Raw genomic sequence first — 27052 nt, 5'->3', positions numbered from 1 at the left:
AATTTGGAATTTGGTAAAAAAGGAGATTGTTAAAAATAGGGAGTGTAATTAATGACTTAATAGGAGGAATAAGATACTAAATATATATTCAGTGTTCTGAATACCGTGAAAGAGTGGTGTGAGTTTTTTTAGGTTAGGATCATTTTCTCTTCTGTTGATCTTTAATATCTGTCAATATGGAGATATTTAGAATATGGACATACTTGTTTTCTGCATTTCATCTAAAAGTGGTTTTGTTTAGCACATTTGTATGTTTTCTGCATTTTCTTTAATATTTTGGATTTCATTGCGTGATTGAATCTTGTTTATGTTACTGAAGTGTAACATTGAAAATTTTGTTAAAATTCCTTCTGTTTTGAGGAAAATGTTTCAGATATCATCTTAGTTTATTGTTTAGAAGTTGTCACTTATTTAAAGGTTAAAGTTTAATATTGTTTCCTTTATTTAAACCGTTTGATTTATTATTTCAGAAAAAAATACAGTAGGTAGTGCTCTTTAGAGTAACACCTATACTTCAATGCTGTATTCAATGGATCTTTTCCTTTCAATATTACATAGGTACAGGGTTAACCATCCATTCCAATTTAATTGTGCTCGTTAGGTTTCTTTTTTTCCACATCTTGTTGTAGAACTGTGGATGGTCTTTATACTTGGTTACATAAACCGTGTTCATTTTCATAGTTTTTAGAAAGTAGCTACTGTATTCTATGTCACTAAGCTCTTGTGGCAGATTGCCCCAGTTGACTTCTCCTTGGCTGACAACTCAGTGCAGAATCCAAATTGAAATTCTGGCTTTTTAAAAAAATAATTTTGCTGTGACCCGGACACTTAAGAGACAAAAAACTCTGCACTCTTACCCACAAACTCAGCATTCAGTAATTGACTGTCCCATAGTTGTAAAACTGTTTAATAGGAGGGTTTGTTAATTTCACAAGTCAGCTTTAGGAATTCTGTAAATGTTGAGTGCTAGTAGGTTCAGCTGGTAGATAAATCAAGAATATAGATGAATCCTCTTTCTTTAGATTGATCTCTAATTAGGTCGTGTGCTAATTAATGAAAAAGGTTTAGTCTCTAGTCTTTTAAAGAAAAATATGTTTTTCGTATATAATGGTTGAGTGTTGTGATGAGTTAGAGTACTTATATACAAAGTTCACAAGTGAAAATGTGATTAAGGATAAATAAAATAAAAATTTCATGTGCAGGAGATATATTTGAGTAAGAAAGAAAGATTTTTCCTTAAAGATAATGGGGCATGACTACTGGAGATGGCGAGTAGTGGTTGGGGTGGTAGCAATGAAGACTGAAAAACAATCGAGTGTGCAGAGGAAATTTGAAAATGTGTGGTTTCTTACAGAGAATATGCTTGTAGAACTGGGAAGCTTGACTGTTTAAAAAGCATTTCTACTTTTCAGATCATCTAAAATAATTTTGCGTTTGTTTTCTAGGCTGCAGAGATTTTTGATGGTGGAAACGGTGAAACCCAAACTACATCTCCTGCTATTCCTTGGGCTGCTTTTCCTACAGGTACTATTATATAGTAACTAGGAATTTTTTTGTGTGTTATTTAACATTTTTGCCTTTTCTTTGAAGCCCTCTTTCCACCTTTGTACTTGGACTTCTCTGATCTGAAAAATGGAATGACCCAGATTTAATCTAGATTTTTTTCATAACAAATTATGAATTGCATAACAAAATCTGCAATGGTGGCTTGAGACATGATTCCAAAATGATATCATGAACATTAAATGAAATTGAAGTACAATTTACATTTCCTAATTTGTCTTAGTTTTAGGAAAGTGAGGTGCCAAATAATTTCTTTAGGTTGTTCAGTTCATTAATTAAAGACTCCTTCTTCTTATATTCTAAAAATAATTTATCACTGCCACTAGTATTTAAATTTGGAATTTTTTTTTGCAGAAAAGTCATTTAAAAGTGTTAAATGATTCAAGAATTTAAATACAAAAATAAATTCCATTATTGAGAGATATTTTGTGGAAGACCTACTGTTCAATATTAATCCATGTCTAAATAATATTTTGAGTTTTCTAGACTTTTTGTTCTGCCAAATCCTTGTAAAGTCAGGAGTAGATGAAAATATCCTTCTTTAACAGCTCTGTATAGTCTTAGATTGTTAGAGTTATTCATCCTAAAAATATTTTCCAGTGCTTATTATGTATTAGGCACTATGGGGATATGCCCTTTACTTCAAAGGAAGATAGGGCGGACACATACATATTTGTAATATGAAGCACATTTTTGATTTGGGAAGAATGATGATTTTGTCATCCATTCGTTTAGCAAATGTTTATTTCATGTCTGGTATGAGTCAAGCACTGTCCTTGAAGTTGGGTATATCTTGTGGATCTGGGCTTTGAGGATGCATATAATTTCAATAGGCAGAGATGAGAGAGTAGGGAAAGGTTTTGATGGAAATAGAACAAAGGTATAAATGTGGGGAAGAGGGTGAAACAGTTGGGTTGCTCATTCTTCTTTGAGGACCTTATGTACGTTGTTTCCTTTGCCTGGAATTTCTCACCTAGCTTCCCATTGCCACTCTTTCCCCCTTAACTTACTAACTCCTATGTGTTTCATGTGTTGTTTCTTGCTTTAATATTTCTTTTTCTGGGAAACCTTCCCAGGGAACCCTGCCACGTCTACGTGCACCCATTTTCTGACTTTCATGTTAAACTGTAAGTTTTGTGGGGTTAGGCACTATGTCTGTCCTATTGTGTTGTGTTTTAAATGCTGAGCATAGTGCTACCCTGTGTTTGGCCGTCAAATATTTGTATAAAGAATAATTAAAGAAAAAAAATGACTGAATAAGTAACTGAGTGACTAGACTGGGGTGGAAGTGGAAACCGATAGAAAGAGTTGGGATAATGATATTTATGTAATAGTTTATGATTTTCAGCCTGCTGTCACATATTTATTTACTGTAAGGTAAGGTAGGTAGGGCAACTACACTATTCTTCTTGTACAGATGTTGAAATGATGGCTTATAAAAGTTTTGGAATTTGGTACAGATAATTATGTTTAGGAATAAAATCTAGTCTTTCAGATTCTGTCTCAGTTCTTTCTCAGTAACTCTATTTTTTGAAATAAGCATCAGCAGGACTTTCTGTCTGACTGGATGTGAGGGTGGAGGAGGAGGAGTCAAAATTGATTTTTGAGGTTTCAGTCCTTGGTTCTGAAAGAATGGTATTACCATGAACAAAAATAGAGAATTTAAAAGAATTGGTTTGGGACAGCATGAGGCCTTAATGAATCTGTCTTAGACATGTATATTTAAGGTACCTAGAGTTCAGGAGAAAGCTCTGGGCTGGAGGTCTTGGTTTGGGAATTTTCCCATGGATATGACAGTTAAAGTTGTAGGAGATCACGGTGAAACAGTATATAGCGAGAATACCATGAAGGAGAGAAATTTGGATATCCATAGTTAGGGAACAGGAGGAAGAAAGAGACAGAAGACTTGAGAGAGCAGGAGTGTATGGGCTAGTGCTGTAACACAGACATCAGGAGTAGGAGATTTTAAGGAAGGTATGGTCGCTGGTGTCCAAGGCTGTAGAGAGGTCAGTGAAATGTGAGACTGAGAAAAACCCACAGACAGTCATAAGTGGCTTTTAAGGAAATGGTTTCAGTAGATTGGAAGTTGAAGCCAAATTGCACTTCTTTACTTCGTATGAAAGCAGGAACAGTCTATTTTCCTATTTATTGTGGCAGTGTAGTAGAGAATTGTATATTGTGGGCAAATTATCCAATTCCTGTTCTTCAAGAGTGAATATTATATGTCACGTTTACCTATGTCTATATATTTGTTGGTCATGTCCTCAGAGCCTGATGAAATTAGAATTAAAGAACAACCCCTCTAATGTGTACACACAAACACACACACACACACACAGTCTCTCCCTCACTCCCTTAAAGAAATCTGAAGAAACTATTTCTAGATTTCCTCAGTAACTCGTGGAAGTGGAAGGAAACAAACCTGGCCAAGAGCTGAAGTGAAAGGCATGGTAGGTGTTTGCTCAGCCAAAGCAGTCTTTCCCCTCTGTTGAAGCGAGTTTGTCTTCCTCTGGCTGCTGGAGAAGTCTGCCTCTAACTCAGGTATCTGCAGGTTGTTTAGACAAGAGTGATGTGAACAACTCAATTAGCATACAATTTAATCACTTCTACACTAAAGTCCAGAGCAGATAGGAGCTTTCAAGAGATCTAAAGCAGATTCTTTTCAGTTTAAGGAAGAGCTAATATTCTCCTTTTGTCTGTTTCTCTATGTACGCCCTAGCTGTCCGTAATCTATATGAAACATATTTTTTAAAGGGCTGAATATTAACCAAGTTTTACCACAGCTTAAAATCCAAGATTACCCTGAAACGTTTGGTTTAAGTTTTTGAAGTGCTTGCGGGAGAATAGAAGTTTTCATTCTTGGGGTTAGGATAAAGCGTGTGTTAAATCAAGAGTGTGGTGGGCTCAGGGCGCTAGTGATTCTCCTGCTTCAGGGCTGGCATTCCTGAGAGGAGGATTTCATGATAGCAGCTGGACTCTCTCTCTAAGTGTCTGTGTATAGCCTCAAAACTGTTAATGAGTCAGGGTACCTCAGGACTTGCATCTTGCTGTAATATTAGTATCATTTAGATAGTAGGATCTTTTAAAATGTTAATTTATATGTATTGCTGCTGATGAAATTAATAAATTGCCAGTCAGAATAAATGAAATGCACGTGTTAGTTCTTTTCATAAACTATTATCTCTAGGCCCATATCTCTTTAATGTAGCACATCTAACCTATAAAATGTGTCTCTGCAGTCCCGTTATCATAGGAGTTGGAGAATGTAAATAAGAGGTGAATGAATATGAAATTATCAGTCTCCTCTTCCTCCTGCTTTTACACTCAGTAAGTGTGGTAATTATTACTTTGTTTTAGTGAAAGCTACTCAAGTGAGAAAAATTGCCTTTATTCAGGTGTTTTCCTCTCTATTTCATAGCCTTACCCTCTAGCTTGTCTTCCATGGCTGTTCTGTTTGCAGCCCCTGAGCCAGTTAAACTGTGATCTATGTTGTATTCCTAGATGGTGTCTGTTCCTGGCTCTTTGCCACTGCTCTTGATTCTAACGCCTTCCCTCATCTCTCGTCTGCTTTCTTGAGTCTTACTTTTCTTTCAAGAAAAGGATATAGAGCTTTCAAGAATTTGTTCTGTATCTTATAACTGCTCCTTCTTCTGGGCTAGTGTATCATTTTTTTTTCTGTACCACTTGCTTAGCTTATGCCAATTTATATCTTTTTAAATTGTGGCAGAATACATATAACAGAATTTACCATATTAACCATTTTCAAGTGTACAGTTCGTTATTGTTAAGTATATTCACATTGTTGTGCAACCAATCTCTAGAATTTTTTCATCCTGTAGAAGTGAAACTCTGTAGCCATTAAACTACCAATTTCCCCCTCCCCCCAGCTCCTGGCACCTACCGTTTTACTTTCTATCTCTATGAATTTGACTACTCTAGATATCTTATATAAATAGAATTGTATGGTATTTGTCTTTTTGTAACTAACTTCTTTCGCTTAGCATAATATCCTCAGGGTTCATCCATGTTGTGGCATGTGTCAGAATTTCTTTCCTTTTTGAGCTGAATAATATTCCACTGTATGTAGAGACCACATTTTACCTATCTATCCATCTGTCGATGGACACTTGGGTTGCTTCCTTTGGCTATTATAAACAATGCTGCTGTGACCATGGGTAGACTAATTTGTATTTTTTAAAAATATTTTACCAGTATGATTTCTATTTCTACATGTCTATTTTAGTCTAAGCTGTGGATGGCAGAGACTGTTTTAAACCTTTTTGAATCCTAAGCACCTAGGACAGGCATATGCTGCATACTGTTTCAGTCAATCACAGACCATATGTACGATGGTAGTCCCATAAGATTGGTACCAAATAGTCTAGGTGTGTAGTAGGCTACCATTTAGGTTTGTGTAAGTACACTCTGTGATGTTTGCACAATAATGAAACGGCTAACAACACGTTTCTTGTAACATGTCCCTGTTAAGTGGGACAGGACTGTATAGCATTGAGCCTTGTTAATAAGCAATGCTCAGTAATTGTTTCTTGATGATTAGTGGAGCAGATTTACTTTCAAGTAACTCTTTGATTACTATTTTTTAATTCTTTAGGGGGTAATTAAATAGTCTTTCAATCACAAATTAGAGGAAGGCAAACCTAAACTTTTCTTAAAAAATATAGTAATCTTGGAAATCTTAGATAATTACTCAAACATGGCTAAGAAGCTATTTCCTGTGGGGCTCAGTTAGCTTTCCTGGTCATTCCCAGTTCCTACAAATGACCTGGAAATAATGATTAATAAGAGTAGTCACAGATTCTCAGAAAGAGAGAACAGCTGTTTTGCCATTTTTTTCCCCTAATTTCTTCCTTGCTCATACTTCGTGTCAGCAGGTGACAGTAGAGGACAATAGAGGTTAGACTAAATTTTGGTTCAAAATATTAGGGATCTAGAAACAATAGTAGTAGTATTTAGGTCTTTTACTTCCTTTTTTTTTTTTTTTTTTTGAGGAAGATTAGCCCTGAGCTAACATCTGTCTCCAGTCCTCTTCTTTTGCTGAGGAGGACTGGGCCTGAGCTAACATCCATGCCCATCTTCCTCTACTTTATATGTGGGACACCTGCCACAGTATGGCTTGACAAGCAGTGTGTAGGTCTGCACCTGGGATCTGAACCAGTGAACCCCGGGCCGCTGAAGTAGAACATGCAAACTTAATCGCTGCACCACTCGGCTGGCCCATTTCCTTTTTTATTTTCTTATTTGTTTTTCTAAACATTTTTCCAAAGGAAAATCATTCTAGATTTTGTGTAGCGTATTATGTCAGAAAGTTTTTGATTTGGCTACTAATGGAAGTGTATTTTTAGAAAAAGATTTTGTTTTTTGGCTAACAAATCTTTTTTATTTTTGAAATCCTTCTCAATTAACTCTTATAAGTTTTTATAAGACTGGTAATGCTCTACTTTTTAGGAAACTAACTTTTCAAAATGAATGCCTATCTTTTGATACACACCATGTATATATGTACATATAAATGCAAATATATCTATCAGAATGTAAATGTATGTAGATAGATATTCTGATTTCTTCCCTTTTCTCCACTTCCAATGCAAGTTGTCTTCTCTCTTGAAGGAAACATTTTGTCTTCACTTGACCTTACAAGGTCTAAGAACATGAGACTGTTAGTCTTAGTTTGGCTTCAGTATGTTTTTGATTGCAGCAGACCCAAAGTTTCAGAATCCATGGGATTTATTAAAATTACTTCTCTAGTTTGTTTGTTCATTAATTCACTAATTCACTCATTTGTCATATATTTGAAAGTATACTGTGTATCAGACTCTATGTGCCACGTACTATGGACCTTATTCCATTTTCAGTGATGCCATATGAAAATTGTCTTCTCAAATGACATGTTTCATGAAGTGTATTGTTAATATTGGCAAGCTCTTTTATCAGTAACTTTAACTTCAAAGCTTTGATAGAGTTTGCATGAAAAGAATATGAGGTCGGAAAGTGTCATGTTGCCGTTGTGTACAGTGCGGGTGGTGCTGTTTTAGAGACAAAAGACTGTTCACTTTTTACTTTTAAGTGTATAAATATAAGTTGTTTAGAAGGCGAGGTGGGAGGCAAAACCTTGAATACTGTCCTTTCCAATATGTTGCTACGTTCCTTGTAGCACTACACAGACCACATTAGAATGCATTGACCATCAAAGGGAAAAACAAGTGGTCCAGATAGATACTTTAATCCAAATTAGCTCCTTCAAAACAGCTTATGTAGAGGGCAAACTAAACTGCCTGTCACAAGCCGACCCTTTAGAAGGAATAATGGGAATTGGACCAGCAGATGTTGAACCAAAGAACTTAGATGTGGTTCACTTTGCATCTGGAGCTATTTGCATACAAAGCCAACAGGAAAGTTCAAACATTTTTCTCAAGACATTGGCAGAGAGAAACCTGGAAGACAGATGCCTTTTTGATTTCATGGTTCAGTTTTTCCATTCTCCATTCTCCTGGCCAGGAAAACCTAGGACAACAAATCGGTCATTTTATTAATATCCCATTACTCTCTTTGCTAACCCTGTTTTTCCAGTAGAATCTGTGTTACACAGCTACAAGAGCTCAGAACCTGAGTCCACACATTTTTAAGAAAAAATTGCGATATTTTTCTTGAAATTAATCTGTGGTTTGCACATAGTAATAGTAAACATTAACTGAATTTATTGGTCTGATCTATATTTGAGGTAAAACTTGAAGGTGACTTATTTCATATTCACATACCTGTCTTAGAATAGGCAGAATGGATTATGTTTAAAAACTTTCTGTGCCTTCTACTTTGTATCCACATTGGACATTTTTCCTAGGACATAAACTAGATTTCCATTGTAGTGTGATAATTTTGTAATATCTTTCCACAGATTATTTCAATGGAAGCTTGCCAGATAGCTTCTTTTTGCTACTTTCTGTATTTTTTTTTCTTACCTCCAAGGTTATTAACTCACCTTCTTTTATTCTGGAGCCAGTTTTTATAAATAACTAAGATGATAACTTCTGTAAAGCTGTGACTTATTACTGTACAAGTAAGTATTAATCTTTATGTGGATTTTTCAGTGATTTGTGGCAGTTTCTGTCTTCATTAAAACGTATAATAGGGGATGTGATGGTGATATTTGTCGTGACTTTGAAGATTAGGTTTATAGTGTGGTCTGAAGTCAAGTTTGTCTGACCATGGAATGGGGGAGTTCTGGCTTTGCCTTCAACTAACTGTGTAACATCTCTGAAACTCAGTTATTTAATCTATAAATTGAAGGACTAGACAACATCTAAGTGTTCTTCCAAATTTTGAGGTCTGAGTTTATTTTTAAATTTTTTTCTGGTTATAGTGTCTGTAAGAGTTGCTTCCACTAGGTGAATCGTGGTGCCTGGTTTTAACTGCATGGTCCAACTGACACAGTACTGATCTAATAAATTACATTTTCTCTAAAAACAGCTATAAACGTAGAAGATAAATATTAATAGGAAGAACTATAATACTTAAGAGAAACTTGGTCCTTTTCTGTATATTTTAATTATTATCAGTTAATGTTTAAATTGATTTTTCTTATAGTATTTTATGTTAGAGTATTTGGCCTGATTCTGAACTTGCTTTTTAAAAAGACAGTGGTTTGATTTTTAGACTATAATAGAATACACTAAAAATTTTAAAATAAGGGCTTTGTAGGGATTTTCTCCTATTACTGAAAAATGAAGGTTTAACAGTGAATCTTTTTTCTATAAGACGAAGATGGTGCTCTGACTCTTTAGCATTCATAATCCAGAATTAGCAAAGAAAAAAAAATCTTAGGCTCTATTTGACTCAGTAACAGTAGGAATCATTGCCTAGTGTTCTTATACCAAAGCATAAATTTCGGTTTAGCTAGGCTTCTGAGTTATATTTCTTTGGCCTCAGAAAATACACTTTTTATTGTTTTTGACAGATAAACAGGCACATATACGCACATATGTAGTAGAAAGGCCTGACAGCAAAGGGAAATAATATTAAAGGTATACAGTGAAAATGTTTTCTTTACCCTAGTCCCCTATTCCCGCTCCCCTAATATAACTTGTTTTACATTTTGTTTTGTAACCTGCCAGATATTTCCCAGGCATATAAAATGTGAATGATTCCTCCTCTTCTTTTTACACAAATGACAGCATACTGTAAATACATACTAACTCCTCTTACTTTTTTTCCACAAGAACTTGGAGGGCTTTCTATGGGAGTACTAGTAGATCATTCAAGTTCATTTTAGCCCTTGCACAGTACTCTTTTGCATGGATAGACCAGTATTCATGTAGCCAGTTATTTTTCTCCGTGTTTCTTGCTGTTATAAACAGCCCTAAAGTGAATATTCTTTTTTTTTTTTCTGGACTTTTCCCCTTTTTTATTCTTGACGTTCTCCTATAACATGTTAGTGAGATTTATTTTACAGAAGTATCCATTTAGAGGTATTTGGAAACTCAAAAGAATCACATGCTGTACTATGTTTCCATATTCAGATTTGTTTCTGGGGAGCGATCCCGACACAAATTCAGGGAAAGGAATGCAATGAATATTCTTGTATGTGTTTTCAGCAAAGCTATTTTAATTTAGATGATAATTTATATTGTTTCTGTGACTTAATGGAAAGGAGACTTAAAGTTGACACATAGTTCATTTATTAACTTTACTAATGTAAGCATAGAGCAAACTTGTTCTCTAACTCTAAATAGTGTCAGATTTCATATTTATATGTTCACACATAAGAAAATGTTGGTCATTTTGAAGATGACGGTAATTTTTAGTGCATTGAAAATCCAGTTTTCTTTAGCTGACCATGGACAAATTAGTGGTAGCATGGTAGATTGAAATGCTCTTAAGCTGTCATGTTGTATTTTTTTAATGTGTAAAATAATGTTCATTGCTACATTGTTTATAATAGCCTCAAACTAGAAATAACCTAAATGTCCACCAAAATGAGAAAGTTTGATATTTTGGGGGTATATTTATATAAAACAATACTATGCAGTTGGAAAATAGACAAACTTCAAACAACATGAAAGAATCTTATGACCGTATGTACTGTCCTCGTAGTATCTTTAAGGGATCAGTAAGTGTTCTTAGTTGACATCTGTTTTATAATTTCAGATCCTAGTTCTGGAATCTGGGAAGTCTAGAGCATCAGCCTCCCTTTGGAGTCTGGAATTCTTGTTCTTCACCAGGATGAGGGCTCCATGTTTTGTCCAGAAAACCAGGCCTAGGACTGGTTCACAGCGAGCCCCATGTCTGAATCTTCTAAAGGGCAGAAGTCCTCATTCTGTTCACTTAGGATGGCGTGGGATGAGGGGCCGGCGGGGAGTAGACTTTAGATATAGGGTCTGTGGATGAACAGTGCAGTATGAGACTGGGACAAATTTCAGTGTGATCTGAAGTCTCTGGTATGGAGACTAGAGGCCGAGGCCAGACTTGAAGCTGACAGAACTGCCTGCGTCACTCTCCCGGTCTGCCTGTTCACTCCGGAAATTGTTGCTTTGGACTCCTAGCCTAGCTGTAGCTGGAAACAGTCAATTCAGTTCTTCTACTTTGGGAATTTTCAAGTGGCCAGACAGGGGCCCGTAGGAATATGAGACTGACAGGACAATAGGACCAGCATAACCAGAGGCTTGACTGATCTGTTCTGCTCACACTTGGCTTGTCTCTGGACTGGTGTCTCTGATGAACACTATTGTTGCTAATGTAGATTTTAAGTCAGCTTGCACTTTGTGCTCAACCAGGTTGAGTTTTCAGGCACTTTCTGCTTTGTTTTGAATACTGGGTATTTGATCTTCTCAAACAGTGTCTCCAGCTCTCGATGCTGTTCTCTTTTGTACATGCTGCATTCCTGTTGCTTCCTTTTTGCGGAGTACCATGAGTTCTTGAGATTCTTGATTTTTCTAATCCTTTTCTGTTCCTGTTCCCTCCTTGTGGAACAGGAGGTTATCTATTCTACAACCCATTCATCACAAATTCTGTAGGTTCTAGGTTTAGTCAAACATGGGAATCTTTTTTTTTTTCAATTTTTTTTATTGAGTTCATAATAGTTTACATCAATGTGAGATTTCAGTTGTACGTTATTTCTTGACCGTCACCACATAAGTGCTCCCCTTCACTCCCTGTGCCCACGCCCCCCACCCCTCTTCCCTTGGTAACCACTGAACTGTTTCCTTTGTCCATGTATTTGTTTATATTCAACATATGAGTGAAATCATCTGGTGTTTGTCTTTCTCAGACTGCTTATTTCGATTAGCATAATTCCCTCTAGGTCCTTCCATGTTATTGCAAATGGGATTAATTTGTCCTTTTTTCTGGCTGAGTAGTGTTCCATTGTATATATGTATACCACATCTTCTTTATCCAATCATCGGTCACTGGGCACTTAGGTTGCTTCCATGTCTTGGCTATTGTGAATAGTGCTGCAATGAACATAGGGGTACATATGTTACTTTGGATGGTTGGTTTTGAGTTGTTTGTGTAGATACCCAGTAGTGGGATAGCTGGGTCATGTGGTAGTTCTATTTTTAGTTTTTTGAGGAATCTCCATACTGTTTTCCATAGTGGCTGTGCCAGTTTGCATTCCCACCAGCAGTGTATGAGGGTTCCCTTTTCTCCATACCCTCTCCAACATTTGTTATTTTTAGTCTTAGTGATTATGGCCATTTTAATGGTTGTTAGGTGATATCTTAGTGTGGTTTTGATTTGCGTTCCCCTGATGATTAGTGATGTTGAACATCTTTTCATGTGTTTATTGGCCATCTGTGTATCTTCTTTGGAAAAATGTCTCTTAATCTCCTCTGCCCATTTTTTGATCGGGTTTTTTGTTTTTTTATTGTTCAGTTTTGTGAGTTCCTCATATATTATGGAGATTAACCCCTTGTCAGATATATGATTTGCAAATATTTTCAAACACAGGAATCTTTTTACTTCTCTCTACTGCTCTGGTTACTATCCCAGTCATGTCCACCATCATGTCTTTTCTAGATGACTTCAGCAGCTTTCCCCTTGCATCCATTCTTACTCTCCCAAACCCTGCTTCTTTAAGTGACACCCAGAGGACTGGCACACAATGAATACTCAGTAAATGATGGCTACTTGTGGAATTTCATTTTAAAGTTTAGAAGTGTTTGAGATTTTTTCATTTTTGTGGATTCCTGAATATCAAAGTATAAAACACATTATTGGACTATAATTTTGGAGATTTTAATTTTGACCCTTATGATATTCCTCTGGATATTTTGTTGTAATCTTTACATTGAGTACTAAAGGTTGTACCTGCTATTAGGATATGCTCTTGAATAAATCCTATAAACTAATTGCATTTATAAAATCCTGCATAATTTGGGCATTGCTATCATGCCTAATCAAAGTCTTTATTAGTCTCACTCTCATTTCTGTAATTAATTTACATTATTCTATTGGCTGGCAGCCAGTATGTATTAAAATTTTTCTTTAAGGCATTGCCAAGGTGAAGCTATAATCATTTTTAATAATTTCATTGTGAAAATTTCTTTCATTTAAATTCAAATGAAAAGTCCTTTGAGGTTTGTTCTCTTGAATTAAATGTGACTGTGGACCTCCTCAGATGGATTGTTTTGGATAATAGACCTTTAATAATGGCCAAGTAATTTGGGTAAACAACACAGACTGCCTAAAGTACTTAGAAATGAGAACAGAAAGGTGTTTAGGGATATGCTTTAGAACTGTGAATAAATAGTGAAATTTTTACCTAATCTTCATCCTCTAAAAAGTTTGTTGCCTAACATGGATCTTTTGATCATTTTTATCTGTCAAGTATGAGGTCAGAATAAAGGAAAATGGGTAAAAGGTGATTCGGCTAGCTTGGAGAGAAATTTTAATTTAATTTGGCTGATATCACTGAGACGACAATATGCTGTAATTAAATATTACAAGAAGTTTGGTTATTAAGAGACTCTTTAGCCAGCTAAATCAATTGTTACTTTTCTTCTTCAACCATTTCCGTAATATTGTGTGAACACACAGCAAGTAAGGAAATTTTTGCTGATAGAATTGTTCATTTGTCTAGTGAATAAACACTTATTGCACTTCCATTAGGTTTCTAAAGAAACGATCTTAAAGTATTTTAAATCTTTGGTATTATGATCTAAACACAGGTACTTTAACTTTGATGAAGTATGTTTGATGAAATTGATGAATTTTATTTCTCCTAAATTTTTAAAGATAGACTAGATTCTCATTGGTTGTGATCCTGTTTGAAGTTAGGGGATGAGACTATTTACTTTCTACCTTCTCTTGGTTTATTTATTTATCCTATTATGTAAGTATTTATTGTGTACCAAGTACATGGAGGGACGGGCATAATGAAGACCAAACAAGATAGACAATGCTTTGACTTTATTACATTAACAATTTTAAGTGGAACACAGGGTGCTGGATGATGAGATATAGTTTGACAGCAGGCCACAAGAGAAATTGAAATAGAGAAGTTTATTACTCACAGGTGTTGGAGAAAGTACACAGCATGCCTGGAGAAGCCACATGGGAGGGTCAAGGCAGAGTGCAGAGAGCTTGATGGGATCTGGGGCACATGCCTTTATTAGGGTCTGTGGGTGGAGTGCTTTGGGGTTCCTAGGCAAAGGCCAGACTGATCAATTCAGACCAAAAGCGCAGGGTTTTGGTAAGCTCCATGGAGGTCTTATCTATGGGATATATGAGGGGAAGGCCCTGGGAGGGAGGGGAGACTGCTGATCACAGGTAGTTAGGGAAGTCATATCAGGAAGTTACATTTGCTTGTGATTGTACGGGCTGTCATCTAGGGAGTGAGCTTGAATGAGAGGACTGGTGTCAGTTTAAGGTCCCCACAGGCTGCTTCACCAAACAAATGGATATTGAGGCAGCAGCATCATGGAGTAGCTTAGCTAAACTCTTGACATATGAGATGTCTGCCTTCATGAGTCTTACCATCTTGTGGGGTCACAGAAGTTAAACAATAATTACAGAAAATTACTTAATTATAACTAGGTTATCTTTGTAAGGTTAAATACAAAGTGTCAGCATAGTGGGAGAGAGAGAGTGAGGTGAACACTGCATTATAGCCAGGAAGGATATCAGACCATTGCCTGAGTCCAAAAAGGGATCAGCGGGCAAAGGCCTATAATGTTAGGGAGGCAAGGCTTATCTGAAAGACCTGAAAGCAGAGAAGAGGGAGATGGAGAGAACGTCTTGCTTTTTAGGCATTAACTTTTGACAATGTTGGTACTCTTAACTTCGTTTGTTTTATGATTTATTTATTTATCGTTTGTGATTATTTTCTTTGCTCTATTTTGTTGGGTTTACTCTTCTGTTTCTAAAAATTTGATGCTTATTGCATTAATTTTAACCTTTCTTTTCAAATATTAGTCTTAAAAGCTATAATTTTTCATCTGATTATTGCATTAGCTGCCTCTTGCCAGTTTTGATTTTTGACAAACATTCTTCAATTATAAATATTTTCTAATATTCAGTATGAACTTGTCCTTGAGTTATTTTAAAAGTATTTCTTAATTTCTAAGCATGGGGGGTTTCTTAGTTATTTTTATTGTTGTTGTCTCCTAACTTACTTGTGACGGCCAAACAAGTGACGGCCCTAGAGAAAGTAGTTTAGTACAGATTCTTTGTGACTTGATGAAACTTGCTCTGTGGCAAAATGTGATCTGAGGATGAGCAGCATTGACATCCCTGGGAACTTGTTAAAAATACAGAATCAGGCTCCATTCCTGACCTGTCATTCCTGAGTTGCATTTTAATAAGATCCCCAAGTGATGCTCATGCATATTAAAGTTTGGGAAGCATTACTGCAATGAACCTATATAGCTACTATATTTTACAACTGCAGAATATACATATATTTTATATAAATATTAAATTATGCAAATATTACAGTCTCTTATGATGGTAGGTTTATAAACTTGTTGAAATTTTGTAACTTTTTTACTTGTCTGTTTTGAGATTTGTTATCAGGTACATTTATATTTAGAATATCTTTTTGGTGTATTGGACTTTCTATCATTGTATAGTTTTTATATCTCTAGAATTTTTTATCTCCAAAATCCATTTTGTCTGATAGTAAATATAGCAGTTTTAGTTTGATTAGAATTCAGCTGGTACTTCTTTTTCAATTTTTATGTTTTTTACATATATCATTCATAAAGAGCATAATGCTAGATTTTGTTTATCCAGTTTGACAATCCTTGTCTTTGAATTGGAACATTTAGTTCATTTATATTTTAATGTAATTACTGATGTACATATATGGTTCTTTTTTCTACTAGCATGGTTTTAGCTTTCTATTTTTACTGCCATTTTTTATTTCTTTTTCTTTGTTTTTTTTTCACCTTTTTTGAATTGATTTTCCTGTTTCTTTTTTCCCCTGCTTTACCAGTTTGGAAGTTACACATTCTGCTTCTCTTCTCGGTGGTTTTCCTAGAAGTTTTAACACGCAACCTTAACTTACTAACGCCTGAAGGAAATCAGTAGCTTTATCCTCCTCTTGAAAAACACAAGGACTGTGGAACATTTGAAGTTCAGTAATTTCTTGTCTGGTTATTATGCTATTGTCCAGTATTTTTTGCATATATATCCCCCAAACCTGCATATGTATTATGTATTTAAAATATATATATATTTAACTCCACAAGGCATTGTTAATATTATTAGTATTTTATATAGACAAAGTATATTGGATTTACCTCCATGTTTACCTTTCTTTTTTTTATTTCTTCCTGCAACTTAGACTCTCCATCTCAAATCATTTTCCTTCTGTATGAGATACATCTTTGAGAATTTTTCCATAGAGAGGGACATTAGTGGCAAACTTTTCCAGTGTAAACTTGTTTGGAACTGCTTGTCCTTATTCTTGTTAGTTTCACGTAGAGTTCTAGATTGACAGTCATTTTATTTCTCCACAAAGTGTGATTATTACTCTTCTGTCTTCTAATTTCCATAATTGTTGTTGAGAAGTTAGTTGGTTTCGTTAATTGTTGCTCCTTTGAAGACAAATGGTCTTTTCTTTCTTGCTACCTTTATGATTTACTATTTGTAATTGGTGTTCTATAGTTTCACTGTGAAGTAACAGGTATGGATATCTTTTTATTTACCTTGCTTAGAATGTGTTGGGCCTTTTGAGTATATGGATTGAATGCATGGATTCAAGAAGTCCAACAGTCTATAGATTCAAGAAACCCAGCAAATCACTTATGGAAAATTCTATCACATCTAGAAAATTCTCAGCTATTATCTCTTTCAATATTGGTTTTGCTCCACTCTCTCCTCTTCTTCTGAAACTCTAATATTAGATAAATAGCATTTTTTTTTTAACTCTATCTCCATGTCTGTTCATCTCTTTTTCACATTCTGGTGTGCTGCAGTCTGAGTAGTTACAGGTTCATCTTTCATCTCACTAATTCTTTCTTCATCATTGTCTAAGCTGGTGTAAAACCTATCCACTGAGTTTCTAGTTTCTTCTTTCTTTCTCTCCCCCCCCCCCTTCCTTTTCCTTTCCTTTTGCTCTTCCTTTCCATTCTGTTTGTTCTCTTCTGTTCTATTCCTTTCCTTTCTGCTTCTTCCCCTGATCCATTGCACTGTTAGATACAGGCTGTTTTCTTTCTTGTGTTCTAGGATGGGTATATTATTTTTGGTTCGCTCTTACCTTGAAAATATGTAGTCTTTTGGGGTCCTCAATTTGTGAAGGAGGGCCTTGAGTTGGTTCTGAACTTTTCTTTCATCTCCTGTGCTTTTGAGGTCATGAACCTCAAAGCAGAGGTTTACAAAGTTCAGAAAATGTCTTCAAGGCAAAAATTGGCTTATCTCTCTCTGTTACAGAGTGTACTTAGTTTTTGCCTGAGTATTTCTTACTATTTTGCCAGATCCTCAGTTAAGTGGATTTTTCCTTTTTTATATTACTCCGTACTTTTAATTGCTTGCTATGGGTAGGTTAGCCAGGTAGCTAGTCTCTCATACTTTTGGCAACGGAAATTCCAGGATTTTTTAATGAAAACACTCTTTACCTATATATAATCTACTGTACCTATATATTCTGCTTCTTGATGCCTGGATTTTGTTAATTTCATTGAAAGTAAAAAATATTGGCATGAAAAATTAAGCTTATGGGCTTGTGTTTGCTAGATTCTGATAAGTAGTGTGTCTCTATTGCTAAGACATTTGTGTGTTTTAAGGTACTTCAGAATTTTGTATCATCACTGTAATATATTTGCTATGGCCTAATTCAATATTATGATGTCAAATGCACTTGTATTGAAATTCTGTTTTTCTTAGCTTCATGAACTATGTAAGTCATAAATTTATATCCCTTGATTATCTTTAAAAATGTTTGATATCTTTACATTAATTGAATATTATATATACATGATTCTTGAGTTACATTTCTTTAGAAAGAGAAGGCATTGTTATTGGTCATGGTAAATAGTATTGTTTAGAGTTTAAGCCTGATGTCCTTTAGGATTCATTGGGTATAAACCAAAGAGATGTATTTGTTTCCTAGGTTCTCTTATGGTTAAAGTGAACTAAATAGGCAATCATACTTCACAAGTATGTAATGAAAATAATTAGTTTTCTTTTTCATCTTGATGAAAAGGATATGAATTATATGAATTGTTTACTTCTGGAAAGTAGTTCATGTTCATATTTCTTTCGTACACATTATGTAGTTCTGTGTGTAGGCCATGAAATGGTAAACAACTGGGCTGATGGATAAATTATAATTTTTGCCTATTCAGAGTACTGGGTTGGTCTCTTAGGTTTTTGAGTGTGAATCAGTCCTTCAGTTAAGTTCTAGGGGCAACTGAAGTTTTTAAAGTTTTCATGGAAGGTCAGTGTTTTTCCAGGTTTGTAAGTGTAGAAGTTTAACGGGTCAAATTTAATTTATAAAAGCTCTCATTATTTTGCTTGTTGCAAATATTAGTTAAGACTCCTTTGTAGATTAAAAAAAACTGCTGTTAACAGAGTCCATCCTATAAACTTTTCTGCATTTATCTGTTGAAATTTGTATGTGTATTTTTATGGGTTGATATTTAGTTATTGCATGTTTAATTTAGAGAAATTTAAGCTCTTTGTTTTTAGATTTTTAATTTTATAATTGTGTTTTACTTACCTCAATTTTATAATTATGTTTTACTTACCTCCTAAGATTTATGGGACATTGAATTTCAAAGATATGTTATTAGTTTTCCTAAAGGCTAATTGAAGCCATATTTCATAAACCCATAATTTAGAGTGATGTATTTATAGGTTTGGTAAGTAATATAAACATTTCTATGTAAGATCATGTAAAGTGGACATTAAAATTGATAAATGTTTTGGAACTGACAAAGCCTTATGTGCAAATATACTTTTATGAGAGTAAGCTACAAACTCACCTTCTTAATAGTAGTTGGACAGTTTAGAGATTTATAAATTTCTTATTGTGATAAAAGGGAATTTCTGGTATTCATTATGAGTTCTATAGATACTATGTCACTTAAGTTACAGGTGCTTTTTTAGGGGTAATCAGTCTATTTTAGCTTTATCTTGAAATGACATTGCCTTTTGGTTGATCCAGTTATTTAACTTTAGCGAAAGCTGAGTACAGCTGCATTGGTCAGTGCTATTGGTCAGATTCTTCTGTTTGGTGTGTCATCCCCACTCCTTGTTTTCACTTCTATCAAACTAGTTCAGATTTATATAACATCTCATCTGAAATATTATAAATACTGTCTTAACTGGCTTTTTTTTCTTCTAGTTCATTCTGTACCTGGTTTCTAGACTAGTTGTTATATAGTAGAGTTCAAAACTCGTAAGTGCGGGGCTGGCTCCGTGGCTGAGTGGTTAAGTTCGCGCGCTCCGCTGTGGCGGCCCAGGGTTCGGATCCTGGGCATGGACATGGCACCGCTCATCAGGCCACGTTGAGGTGGCGTCCCACATCCCACAACTAGAAGGACCTGCAACTAAGATGTACAACTGTGTACGGGGGGGTTTTGGGGAGATAAAGCAGAAAAAAAAAATGATTGGCAAAAGTTGTTAGCCTAGGTGCCAATCTTAAAAAAAAAAAAAACAAAACTCGTAAATTCTTTTGTCTAACTTTCAAGGTCCGCTATTATCTGTTAATGGCCTAACTATATTGACTTTTAACTCACTATTACCCTTGACATACCAGTGGTCCAGTAAAACTGAAATTACTTGATCTTCCCAGCACATTTTCCCAGTGTATTCTTACCTCTGGTTCTCTGTTCCACCTTTCGTCTCTGGCTTGAATATTCTTCTCCATTGCTGCATGTTCAAATCATACCATTCCTTCAAGGCCTAGTTTAAATGTCTCTTTCTCTACTGAGCTCCCCTCACTCACTTCTCCAGCTCCCTTGATACCCACCAAATCTGGAAATGACCTTTGCTTTTCTATTAATTACTGTTTTGTTTTATCTGTGGCATTTTATGCTGTTAGCTGTTCTCTTTTTGGTTGATAGTTATGACACTGCATACCCCTGGTTCGTTCGTTCTTCTCTGATACTTCCTTTTGGCTTCTTCCCATTATTATTATCTCCTTTCTCTCTTTTTGTTAAAAATCCTTGTTTTGTGGGGTTCTGTCCTTGATGCTTTTATTTTTTCACTGATGAAATCTTTTAATTGAGGATATCCAGGCTTGTCCTCTTTTCTGGAGCTTCAGACTTAGATTTTCAGCTGCCCTCTGGCTCTTTCTACCTGGCTGGTTCCATATGTACCTTAAAGTCAACATATCTAAAACATATCTCCCCTTTTTACTGCTTCAAACCTGCACTCTTCTTGTATTTTTTTTCTCTTTAATAAAATCACCATTCAGCCAAGTGCACCAGCCAGATAACTATGCTATTCTTAAGTTTTTTTCTTCATTTGTTACAGTTAGTTGACTGGGGCCTCTGAAATCATATTTCTTTTGAGCTTTTTACTTTTCAGTTACCTGGAAGAACTCGCTGTTCCTTACACACGTTCTGTGGTTTCATGACTGTACCTTTTTATATGCTGTTTGCTTTGTCTAGAAAGTCCTAGTAAGAATTATACAGACTTGGGTGTGAATCCCAGCTTCGCCATTAAAAGCTGTGTTATCTTGGTCAACTTAATTGGTCTTTCAAGTACCTGTTTCCTTATCTGTAAAATGGTAATAATACCTGCCCATAAGACATATTGTGAAGATCAAATGTGAATATGTACACATAAACGTGTATGTTGTATAATCTACATTATATAGCTGTATGTTTATATATATAATAGATATTTAATCACATGTATATATGGTATTAAAGGTGACTGATATATATTATTAAAGATTAAATGTGTATATATGCCTGAGATAGTGCTATTTAAATATTAATTTTCCCCTTTGTCTTGCCTTTTCTTTATTTGACAAGCTATATGTCATATTTTAAACCTACTAAGGATCATGTCCTTTGTGAAGTCTTTTCTGTACAGATAGGTATAATTCTTTTCCCCTCTGTACTTAGATTTAATCATCTACATCTTCTTATGTGTTATAATAATTTGTTTATATGTCTCCTCTTGAGAATGTGATCTTTAGGATGGGAAACTGTCTTACCTTTTTATCCTCTTTAAAAAAAAAAAACCTTCTAGGGGCCCGCCTGGTGGCGCAGTGGTTAAGTGCGAATGTTCCGCTTCGGCAGCCCGGGGCCCTCTGATTTGGATCCTGGGTGTGGACATGGCTCCACTTGGCAAGCCATGCTGTGATAGGCGTCCCACATATAAAGTGGAGGAAGATGGGCACGGATATTAGCTCAGGGCCAGTCTTCCTCAGCAAGAAGAGGAGGATTGGCAGCAGATGTTAGCTCAGGGCTAATCTTCCTCAAAAAAAAAAAAAAAAAACCACCTTCTAAATATGGCACGTATGAAACCCCTCAAGCTGTATTCAGAATTCTGTGGACATAGGAGTATATGGACTTTCCTGGAAAGAAGAGTTCATAGCTCCTTTTAGACTCTCAGAGTTATCTGTTACTTAAAGAAGGTAAAGAATCACTGGCCTAGGATATCTTATGTCTGCTCTCAAGTGTGTGCGCTCTCTCTCTCACTCTGTGTGTGTGTGTATATATATGTATATATGTAAAATGCAGTAGTTGGTCATACATGTTAGTCTAAGAAACTAGGCTCAGCCTAAAATAAGATAACGTCGTATCTCCCTTTTTAGGGCTTATTTTTGTCTGTCTGCTTTATTAGGTTGGGAATATAAACAGAGAATAAGTAAATAAGTGCTTTGAAGGCAGTAAATCTCCAAACTTATTCAATTTTTTAAAAAAATTTTGTCTCAGAAAGTACTGTGATATGAGCAGGTTGTCACCTTTAAAAAATCAGTGTGCAGAACAGAACAGAAAGTACACAACTCTTTTTCTAGGCTAAGATCTATTTAAGCTAATAGTCTTGCTCTTATTTTGATAATACCTCAAGATTTTAGGAAGACATTGTGATAATCTTATAAAATTGAATGAAATATAAGGGATAGAATTTCAGAGAGGTCGGAAAGCATTCTCTTTCTTACATCTTATATATGAAGAGAGAACATTTTAAGTTATTCTTTTACATTAGTCACCCATTCCTCTGCTCCCATGGCTGTTTCCTGTAGGTCATTAACTTTTTCCCTGTATACATTTCTCATGTCTGAAATTACCATCTGACTATGTGTTTTATGGTTTAATTCAGGCTGAAATAACTGCATTCACAAACTGAAACTGGCTATAAAATCATTCTGTAAGGTAATAACTGGTCTTATTCTAGATGTCACTTATGTTGGATGGGTAATATATAAAATAGAATTCTTTCTATGATCCATGTGTCTGTAATGACGACAGGTGGGATGTTGGATTAGAAGAACGTATAAATAGGTAAATGATGTATACCTCTTTATGAACATCTTTCTATTAAAGATAGTTGTCAATTAATGATTGAAGAGTCACAAAACCTTTGTTTAAGATGGTCTATGCAATACGGCTTCCTGTATAAGTTGGGAGATTTATACTGTCCTTTTTTCCATCTGTATCTTTTTTCATTTACTCATTATTCACTTTGTTCTAGAAAGGGTGTAAAGCATTGATATGTATATTGGCAATAGTCTATTTGGTCTAAGTAAATTGGAAGATTTTTATACATTAAGCTGTTTTGGGAAAGATTTGAGTATCGTATATCGTGTGGGCATGGTATTTGTAATACCCATGGTTCAACCAGAGACAGAACCAGTAGTAGATATATATTAAGAAATATATTGCAGGTAATTGGTTTACATGATTTTGGGGGCTGGCTAGACAAGTCTGAAATCCATAGGGCAGGCCATCAGGAAGGCCAGGTTTGAACTGTCAGGCATAGTTGAAGCTGCACTTCACAGGAAGAATTTCTACTTCAGGGAAAAACCTCAGCTCTGCTTTTAAGGGCTTTCAACTGATTAAATCAGACCCACGCAAATTATCTGGTATAATCTCCCTTACTTAAAATCAATTGATTATGGACGTTAATCATACAAAATGCCTTCACAGCAACACCTAGATTAACATTGCGTTGAAAAACTAGTGACTGCAGCCTGCCCAAGTTGACACATCAGAAGACCATCACAGTATTCTTATTTTCTTTGTGTATGTCTGTACATCTATTTAAATATAAATTTTACTATAATCATATTATTTCTTATTAGTTCTGTGATTAGAAGTAGCTTTCTTTCCGAGTCTTTTGTTCTTAAAAATAATGAATTCAAAGGGACACATTTTGGTATGGCAACTTCTGATCTTCCACACCATCATCTTATCAGTACGAAACTGTGTTTTTTTGTTCCAAATTAAATCAAATTAATGTGATTTAAGGAGCACTGTGGGATAATGATGCTATTCACCATAGAAGCTAAAATATGTGAAAGAATGGAAGTTGTAGAATTATTGATAATTTTGCTAATCTTAAGAGGTTATTCTGAGTTGCTTATAATTCTAAAACTTGATTGTAATTATAGAATGTCATCTTTATTTTATTGCTATTTTTGCTTAGATTTTAAATTTAAGGTGTATTTACATAGCACATTTTTTGTTTCATGAAAAGTAATTCTTTTTATTGATATATATATGTTTCTGTAAGGTAAAATAAGCTCTTTTTGTTGTATTCAGGGTATGGACACTTTAGAGGCACATTTTGATAATCTCTTTTTTTTTTTTAGAAGTAGTCAGTCTGTGTGTTATTGTTTCAATTGTTTGTTTCTTTCTAGTATTAATATTGTAAACAGTAAGTCTCTAGCCTCTTTAGATTCATGTAATCTACAGATTATCCACTGTATCCACTTGGATGTCTATTAGACAATCAAAATCAGCATGTCCTTTTCTAAAGATATATTTGATATTGGGTTAACTTTTGGCTCTCTTCCGCTGGAAACATGATGAAGTAAAATGTCATCATTCTTAGCAGGCAACAGTGCTCATGGATAAAAATGACCCTGATAAATAAATTCTGTCTTTTCTAGGAGCTCTATGAATGAGCTGTATATACCTGGTTGGAAGCCATGGTTTTGGACTTTCCTGAGTGTGTTAATTCTTATAACTGGACCTGTCTGTTTTGAGACCCTAGTAGCTGTGCCTGTAAGGTTTTTTCAAGAGATAGTGACTCTTGTGGAGCATGTGACTGGCTTCTAAGCCAAGGTGGGCCTCACTCTCACTTGTGAAGACCTTGTCTCCTTCTGCGTGAACTATGACTTGGGTGAGGGCAGAGACTAGCCCCTTTATTGCTGCTGGGACTTTGCATGTGAAAAGAGAGACTTTTTTTTTTTTTTTAATTAATGTTATGATAGATTACAACCTTGTGAGATTTCAGTTGTACATTTTTGTTAGTCATGTTGTGGGTACACCACTTCCCCCTCTGTGCCCTCCCCCCACCCCCCATTTTCCCTAGTAACCACCGATCAGATCTCCTTATCAATATACTAACTTCCACCTATGAGTGGAGTCATATAGAGTTCGTCTTTCTCTGACTGGCTTATAAAAAGAGAGACTTTTGACATTGCTTGTGTGTTATGATTCTATCCTGTATCTTGTGAGTGAGTCTGATGCCCCTGTGGTCTAGTGTAGTTTTAAGAGTCCAAGTGTCTAGTTGGAAATAAAAGACCCTGTTGTGGGTATTACAAAGTCCAGATCTGAGTTCCTTCTTTTTTGCCCTTAACCTTTTTTACCAGCAGCCTTCCCCATCTTAGTTGTTGGCAACCCCATCCTACCATCATTTAATCAAAACATTGGAGTCATCCTGGATTCTTCTTTTTTCTCTTACACCCTACATTCATTCCATTAGTGAATCTTGTTACCTATCCCTGCAAAATATATACAGTATTTTGTCGCTTCTTAGAACCTCCACTCTTGTCATTCTGGTATGAGTCATCATCATCTCTTGACTGGATTACTAAAAAAAGCATACTAAATAGATCTCATATCTTCTACTCTTGCCCACAGCAGTCTATTCTCTAACATGGCTACCACAGTGATGCCTTTAATTCCTAGCTCATCTCTGCTCACAATCCTAAATTGGTTAATAGAAGTTTCCCAAACTGTGTGTGTTGGGGTGGGGGGGAGGGTAGAAAATTTGCTTCTAAGAAAGGCATTTCTCCCAAATTTTTAGGGTATTTCCTATATTATCTTCATATTTGTTGTCATGTGTGGAATACCAATAAACTTTGTTTTCTTTATAAACATTTAGTGCACACTGATAGTTTTGAGGATGCCTGATTGACTCAAATTAGGATTTCTGGACTTTCTAACAGTCCCTCCTTTCACCCTTTGTGATTATTCTGTTTTGTATTTAATGTGTGTCTTTAGAAATGGTGATTGTCAGCCAGTCCTTCTCCATTTCCATAAACATGGCCAGGTTTTACTTCGTTTTTGTGACGTATCTGCTGGGATGAGAGTAGCACCATTTTGTTCATGGTCAGTAATGAGGGTTAAATAAAAGTATGTTATTTACTTTGAAATGATGTGTTCTTCCTTTTTTTTGCCTGGCCTTTGCATTACTCCCTGTGAAATAGGATATATTGATGTTTTTTATAAATAGCCTCTAGTGAAGCAAAACTTTTAATTTGTGAAACATAACTCTGTTTTCATGAACTTGAAAGGTTTCATGGATTCTTCCCCCAAATGATATTATATTCTGGAGAGTAGGTGAGAAGATCTGCTGTTAGGAATCAGGAAAGGACCTTTGTAGTCTTAATCTGTTACTGTTTAGCAGGATAATTTAGGTAAAACACTTAAATTTTTTAGTCCTTATTTACTGTAAAATGTAAAATTTCTTCAATATGCTGTGTTGGTTACAGACACTAGGATGTTGTAACCAGGTGAGAAATTTGTCACACTTTCTCTGAAGAGACCTTAGAGATGGGCAGTTAGTTTCTTGATAAATTTGCCACTGTTCAAAGTTGGGAACTGGCCCTCACAGAAGTCTAATTTTGTCAATATATTGAGAGTAGATTCGTCTCAGAGACAAACTAAGCTTATGAAACTTAAATATAAAACCAAAATGTCAATTTATTAATTTACACTGAGAAATTTCTCTGCCAGAGAATGGAATACTAACAGTCCCTTCTCTCCTATAGGCAGAACAAATGGTAAACTACATTATGATCAAAAGGTGTATGGTGAACGTGGAATTATAATAAAGGGAGTTAAATAAATTGAGTTTAATGACATTATGGTGAGACAGCATGTTTCTTTCGCATTATAGAAATGGATTTGCCAAGAGGGCTGGAATAATTTACAGTGTTGGCACAAGTGTCCTTTTCCCTGGGTAATACTTAGATGAACTCTGCCAATATTTGTCTGTATAGCTTTCCTTTTATTTAAGTTTCTGTGGCTGATGAACCAATCTTCTTTCTGATTGCTTGTATTGTTTTTTAAAATATATTACCTGGATAAATTATTATTTTATATTTCAGTCTTTCTGCTTGGGAATAGTTCTTTCCTATTTAGGAGATTCTGCATATATGTATGTTTTGGTCACTTATGTGATGGTTCTTCTGATAACTTTAGTTTTTAAAGCGATTCCCCAGTTATTATATTATTTGATAATCATGAAATTTTTTTGAGGAAGATGGTGTTGTTTTGTTCATTTTCTAGATGAGGAAATCAAGGCCCAGTCACTGCTCTGGGGTACTGAGCTCTAACTGTAGAACTCGCATGTGAATCTAGTTCTTAAAGTTCAATTTTTCCTTGCTATTCTATGCTTTCTCTTGAGGGTTGACTTGAGTTCCCTTAAAGGGAACACTGAGAGAAGTAAATATATATTTAAGGTATTGGTGTACCTCTGATCTCAAAGGTTTTTTTTCTTTCCTAAGTTATACCTTTATAAGCGATAAAATAAGTTTTCGTCAAGGCAATGTAAACCAATTGTGTTTTATTTTTTGTTAATTTTAGATATAAGATCATATTGCAGTTAACTATCACTT

General features: G+C 35.3%; 1 protein-coding gene across 11 annotated transcripts in view; it reads left to right on the top strand.

The window, feature by feature from the left end:
• CCDC91 (coiled-coil domain containing 91) overlaps positions 1-27052 on the top strand; it is a 334397-nt gene that overhangs the window by 66636 nt on the left and 240709 nt on the right. For 10 of the 11 annotated variants that reach the window (XM_046640057.1, XM_046640067.1, XM_046640096.1 and 7 more), the window contains one exon: positions 1446-1524. In XM_046640057.1, the coding sequence (XP_046496013.1) occupies positions 1446-1524 (79 nt within the window). Of the gene's footprint in view, positions 1-1445; positions 1525-4834; positions 4891-27052 lie in introns of those variants that run through there. The other variant, XM_046640001.1, reaches the window with a different exon arrangement.

Source organism: Equus quagga, chromosome 1 (genome assembly GCF_021613505.1).
Source record: "Equus quagga isolate Etosha38 chromosome 1, UCLA_HA_Equagga_1.0, whole genome shotgun sequence".
NCBI classification, from domain to species: Eukaryota; Metazoa; Chordata; class Mammalia; order Perissodactyla; family Equidae; genus Equus; species Equus quagga.
Note: the sequence above shows the minus strand (reverse complement) of the source record. Positions and strands in the feature narration are given on the sequence as shown.